Source organism: Solanum pennellii, chromosome 7 (assembly GCF_001406875.1).
Source record: "Solanum pennellii chromosome 7, SPENNV200".
In the NCBI taxonomy this organism is placed as follows: domain Eukaryota; kingdom Viridiplantae; phylum Streptophyta; class Magnoliopsida; order Solanales; family Solanaceae; genus Solanum; species Solanum pennellii.
In genome coordinates this window covers 57,503,466-57,509,538 of record NC_028643.1, presented here as the reverse complement: position 1 = coordinate 57,509,538, position 6,073 = coordinate 57,503,466, and the positions used below count along the sequence as shown (strand labels likewise).

The window sequence follows — 6,073 nt, the reverse complement described above, 5'->3', positions numbered from 1 at the left end:
ATGAAATGAGTAAAATTACTCAAACTAACCTCGAAAACGTTTGACTTTTATAAATCTAAACATTCTAAATCATTGGAGAATTAAGAAGCTCGTGAATTAATTTAATATCGGGGAGGGTCAAAATTTGGTGTCAACAACTATCCCACATTTTACTTGAATTGATGCAACAAATTCGAGGAAAATGAAGTTGACCGAGCCACTTTTGACCGACCACATATTCATCTTTAGGACAGGGGTTTTGGTACGGACTTTAAGAGTTACGGCCGAACCCCGAAAATGGGTATCCTACATATCTCAAGCTATATCAAAATTCAGGCCACTTGTAGTTTGATAAGCTTGATTTGATGTACGGTCTTGAAAGAATTCAAAGTCATATCGATACCGAATTATGAAGGTATCGAAATGCTCAAGAACAGGATTTAAGAGCGAATGTTAGAATACAGCCGAGTTTTCAATATTGAGCTCGCCTACATATCCTTAAACTCAAGGAATCAGGCTGTTTGTAGTTTGACTTGATAGATTGAAAAGGAAATCTATTATGTTAGATAAACTTTGGTTCTGGACAAGTGACAAATTAAGTCGAGTATGAAAAGGAGGTTTGTAACCTCTTAGCCATGAATGTGACATGCTTCACACCAATAATTAAGAATTTATACGTACATAATTACCAAAAATCTTGGTGCATTATCACTATGATTTGAAAGCTACTTTAGGTGGATAACAAAATTTTCAGATGCAAAACTGAACGCAACAAATCTAAAGAAAAATCTACATGTCTTCTATTAGAGGTATGGTTTGACTGTGGTGGAAGTTGTTCCTCTGCTCGCGTCCTAAGATTTTGATACTCCTCTTCAGATTATGTCTCAGTTCGCTGCTAAGAAAAGTTCCACGCTGTATTGTATTCTTTTTGATGTCGTCTGCACCTGTGGTTTGTTTTGGAGAATTCATCCTTTTGGATTCTCCCGACTAAGATTGAGACAAAACTAATTAGCATAAAAATGCAATTCAAATGGGAGACAATGTATTTTACCATGTTTAAACTTAATTGCTCTCCTTCAACATTTAACGTCAACTTGACTAGTTTGACGTAAAGCAAATAAATCTTATGCCTTATGTTTTCAATATAATATTCAATGTACTCTTCATTTGATATCAAAATAAATAAAGTTTGATGCAATAAATTGACAATTCTTTTGATATTGTTGTTGATAGTTCTCTTCATGTCATATTTGTAGAGAAGAATGATATCATCAATATCGATCTTCTTATGATGGGTAGATTTTTCTCTTGGGATACACGATTTCTTTCTCTGCAATGCATGAATTTTCTCTTGCAATGCATAACTTCCTTTCTCTTGCAATGCATGAATATCTTCTTGCGATGCATGAATATCTTCTCACAATGAATGAGTTTCCGCGATGCATGAATATTTTCTCGCGATGCATGAGTATCTTCTTGCAATACCTGAATATCTTCCCGTGATGCATGATATTTTCCCCTAATGCATGAATATCTTCTCTTGCAATGCATGAATTCTTTTCGCAATACATTAATTTTCAGCGATGCATGAATATTTTCTCGTGATGCATGACTTTTTTCTCGCGATGCATGACTTTTATCTCGCGATGCATGACTTTTATCTCGCGATGCATGACATTGTACCGTAATGCATAAATATATTCTCGCGATGTATGATCTTTCGCGATGCATGAATACTTTCTCGTGATACATGACTTTCTGCGATGATTGAATTTTCCGCGATGCATGAATATTTTCTCGCGATGCATGATATTTTCCCGCAATGCTTGAATATCTTTTTGCGATGTATGATTCTCCGCGATGCATGAGTATATTCTCGCGATGCATGAATCTTCTTGTAATTCATGACCTTCCGCGATGCATGAATTTTCCGTGATACATGACATTTTCCCGCAATGCATAAATATTTTCTCGCGATGTATGATTTTTCGCGATGCATAAGTATCTTCTCGTGATGCATGATTTTCCGCAATACATGAATCTTCTCGCACTGCATGAATATCTTCTCACGATGCATAATTTTCCGTTGATGTCATCCTTGGTGCCAAATGAAGATGATGCAGATGACGTCCTTGACGAAAAAACCGTAAAATGTCTTTCTCGGGGTTTTCGTTTGATTCATCATGGGACATAGTTGGACGTTCATTACAGATTTCATGCTATTGGGAATTGAATAATGCCACTCAAAATCCCAAGTCTTCGATATAAGTAGAATAAAGTATTTTCCGCACCCACAAAAAAATTGTAAATTTTGGGGAGCTTTTCGCCCCTTGGCTTCTCCACTTTCATCGATTGAAGGAATTCGCTGATTTCAAAGTAAACCTATAAACCTGTATCCACAGAAAATTTGTTAATTTTAAAAAGAACTTATCTGTGCTGATTTCTTCGGTTGCCTACTCCTTATTTTTCTATCTTTGGTTGACTTTTTGATCTTCCGACTCTTAATAGATAAGACAACAATATATATGAAAAGTTAGGCAAAATATAAAGGAAAAGATTTATGAAAATATATTTTCAAAATGTATCATTTGGAAGAGGCTACAGCCAAATGTCATATCACGTTGAGCTTGGTGAACTTTTTTGGGTTTGATGCTTGGAGGTCTATCTGATTATTTGCTAAAAAGTGTTCAAAGTTGCCCTAGGCTGCGATAAACCCAATGTTAAAATTTTGAGGCCATCCTCATAATTTCTGTCCTAGTTAACTGTCTTGGCTTTTGTCTTATCCTCGTAGAGCAAGTTACAAATTTTTTGAGATCCTCTTGAAAATTCTGTCCCAGTTTCAAATTTCAAAGTAACTTTAGTCTCGACTCATTGAGAAAAGTCTTCTCCTTGAGAATTTTTGAGTCCCTCCCAAAATCATGTCCCAGTTCTACTGTAAAGAAAAAAAATAGAAATCTTACGGGAGATATGTACAAACCCTTGTGGTGCCTACGTATCCTGTTTAGGCGGAAATTAGGTCAAATGTAGTTCCCCCACAAAGGTTAACAACAATAAGAAATTTATAAAGAAATCAACCAAGACCGACATAGGCCGCCTACGTATCTCCTTCTTGAGAATTTAAGTTGAACGGAGTTCAAAGACAAAGAAATACTAAAAGGGATAAATGGGGTGACCGATGCTGACACAGGCCGCCTACGGATCTCATTCTTTAAAATTCAGGTCAAACGTATTTCATTACAAAAGAGATAAAAATTTTAGACAAAGCAAATACAAGGAAATAGAACAATTACAGGGAAATAACAGAAATACGAGCTGAAGCTTCACATGTAGTATCTCTTGACACCATCTGAATTGATCCGTTCTGGCCATGCAGTGCCATCCATCTCCAACAGGACCAAAGCACCTCCAGATAACACTTTGCGAACCATGTAAGGTCCTTTCAAATTCGGTGCAAATTTTCCTTTAAACTCTTCTTGATGAGGAAAAATAATCTTAAGGACCAACTGACCAATTTCAAAAATCCAAGCTCTTACTCTCTTGTGGAAAGCGCGAATCATTCTCTGGCAATATAGTTGACCATGACAAACGACAACCATTATCTTATCATCAATCAAGGTCAATTGATCGATCCGCTTGATGACTCATTCAGAATTACTTAATTCAGCTTCTTGGATGATTCTCAAGGACAGTATTGCAACTTCAGTAGGTTGACCGCTTCTGCACCATACACTAACAAGTTTGGAGTAGCTGTGATCGATGTTCTGACAGTTGTTTGGCATCCCAACAAAGTATATGGAAACATCTCATACCAACCGCAGTAATTGTCAATCATTTTCCTCAGAATCTTCTTGATTTTCTTATTGGCGACCTCCATGTCTCCATTCGTTTGAGGACGATAAGTGGTTCAGTTTTGATGAGTAATCTTAAACTGCTCACATATATCTCTCATCAAGTGACTGTTGAGATTTGCGCCATCATCAGTAATGACATCCATGTCCCAAGCTACAAATGGACAAGGCGAAATCATAGCATTGAGTTTGTGAGGCGACACTCAGATAAATTCACAATACACTTGACATTTATGACATTTCTACACAAACTTGCAACAATCATGCTCCATAGTCATCGAGAAATAACCAGCTCTAGAGATCTTCATCGCCAAAGTAGGTTCATTCATGTGTGTGCCGCAAACTTCAGCGTATACTTGTTCAATAAGCTTCGCAGCTTCAATACATATGAGAAGACCCAAATTTGGAGTCCTCCTATAAAAGATTTCTCCACTTATAAAGAAGTTGAGATTCATACGGCGTATCGACTTCTTCTGGTTGGATGTTTCATTCTCAGGATAACTCCCGATCTCAAAGTACTTCCTTATATCAAAATACCATGGCAAATGTCTGGTTCTGCTTCAACATGTGAACAATGGACCGGATGTTCTTTTAGATCTATATCTAGAGGATCAATATAATTAGTATCTGGATGTTTAATCATTGAAGTGATGGTAGCAAGAGCATCAGCCAACTCATTCTGCGTTATGGGAGTATGTCTGAACTCAATCTTGTGGAATCTCTTGCACAACTTATGTATATGTTGCACATACTGTGTGATCTTCGGATTTTTCATGGCCCATTCTCCTTGAACCTGATGAATCAACAAGTCTGAACCTCCATAACCAACAACTCGTGGACATTCATGTCAATGGCCATCTTCAAGCTAAGAATACATGCTTCATATTTGGCCATGTTGTTCGTGCAATTAAATAGGAGTTTGGCCTCCACAGGATAATGCTGACTAGATTCTGACACTAAAACAGATCTAATACCTGTTCCTTGGTGATTTGCCGCTCCATCAAAGAATACTCTCCAACCAGGATACGCTTCAGAAATATCTTCACCCATAAATGATACCTCTTCATCAGGGAAATAAGTCTTGAGTGGTTTATACTCTTCATCGATAGGATTTTCTGCAAGGTGATCAACTAAGGTTTGTGCTTTTATCACCTTCTGAGTCACATAAACGATATCAAATTCACGTAAAAGCATTTTCCATTTAGATAACTTTCTGGTCGGCATCGCCTTTATGAAAAATGCACTTCAATGGGTCCATCCTGGAAATAAAATATGTGGTATAAGAAGATAAATAATGTCTCAATTTTTGGGCGATCCAAGTTAGAGCATAACATGTTCTTTCCAAAAGAGTGTAACAAGACTCGTAAGGAGTGATATTCTTGCACAGATAGTAAATGGATCGCTCTTTATTCCTTGTCTCCTCATGTTGACCGGACATGCATCCAAATGCGTTATCTGAGATAGAAAAATAAAGAAACAATGGACTCCCTTCTCGCGGAGGAACCAACACAGGTGGATTGGATAAATAATTCTTGATCGCAGTAAAAGTAGTCAAAAATTCTTTAGACCACTTTGTCAAAACATATTTCTTCAACATCTTGAAGATAGGCTCACACATCATAGTTGATTGAGCTATGAATCGACCAATATAGTTCAACCTCCATAAGAAACTCATCACTTCCTTCATTGTCTTTGGAGGATGTAACTCTTGAATTGTCTTGATCATAGAAGGGTCGAGCTCAATGCCCCTTCTACTGACTATGAATCCCAACAGCTTGCCGGCTGACACCTCAAAAGCGCATTTGGCAGGATTTAACTTCAAGTTGTAATGATGCAAACAATCAAAGAACTTCCTTAAATGCGTCAAGTGGTCTGAAATCTTGCAGGACTTGATTATGACATCATCATAGCCCTCATATAAGTAGCATCGGCATTTTTGAGACAAAATGGCATCACTCTATAATGATATACACCCCAAAGCGTAATAAAAAGTTGTCTTTTCTACATCTTCTTTATCCATCAGGAACTAATGATAACCTGCGTAACAATCCACAAATCACTGCATTTCAAGCTAAGCACAGTTATCGATCAGAATGTGAATGTTTATCGATGGAAAATTTTATTTTGGGATTGCTTTGTTGATATGCCTATAATCAACACAAATTTTGATCTTCCTATCTTTCTTGGCAACTGGAACAACATTGGCCAACCAAGTTGGATACTGTGTCACTTCCACTAATCGAGAC

General features: G+C 37.2%; 2 protein-coding genes across 2 annotated transcripts; both read right to left on the bottom strand.

Moving 5' to 3' along the window:
* Positions 1-3,299: 3,299 nt before the first annotated feature.
* On the bottom strand, positions 3,300-3,853 carry LOC107025098. Its single transcript, XM_015225958.1, has 2 exons — positions 3,692-3,853; positions 3,300-3,539 (listed from the first exon to the last, which is right to left on the bottom strand). Exons 1-2 carry the CDS (start codon positions 3,851-3,853, stop codon positions 3,300-3,302), a joined length of 402 nt encoding a protein of 133 aa, XP_015081444.1.
* A 30-nt stretch (positions 3,854-3,883) lies between these two features.
* LOC107025097 lies at positions 3,884-5,051 on the bottom strand. The gene is made up of 3 exons (XM_015225957.1): positions 4,644-5,051; positions 4,365-4,506; positions 3,884-3,981 (listed from the first exon to the last, which is right to left on the bottom strand). Exons 1-3 carry the CDS (start codon positions 5,049-5,051, stop codon positions 3,884-3,886), a joined length of 648 nt encoding a protein of 215 aa, XP_015081443.1.
* Positions 5,052-6,073: the final 1,022 nt, after the last annotated feature.

Excerpts from the sequence above, each read along its gene's own strand:
- LOC107025098 (XM_015225958.1), bottom strand. The coding sequence starts at position 3,853 with ATGGAGGTCGCCAATAAGAAAATCAAGAAGATTCTGAGGAAAATGATT. Across the intron at positions 3,540-3,691 it reads TAGTGTATGGTGCAGAAGCG|AGAATGATTCGCGCTTTCCA; the intron begins GTCAACCTACTG and ends CTATATTGCCAG.
- LOC107025097 (XM_015225957.1), bottom strand. The coding sequence starts at position 5,051 with ATGCCGACCAGAAAGTTATCTAAATGGAAAATGCTTTTACGTGAATTT. Across the intron at positions 4,507-4,643 it reads ACGAGTTGTTGGTTATGGAG|AATGAGTTGGCTGATGCTCT; the intron begins GTTCAGACTTGT and ends CCCATAACGCAG. Across the intron at positions 3,982-4,364 it reads AGAACCAGACATTTGCCATG|CTTGGGACATGGATGTCATT; the intron begins GTATTTTGATAT and ends GTCCATTTGTAG.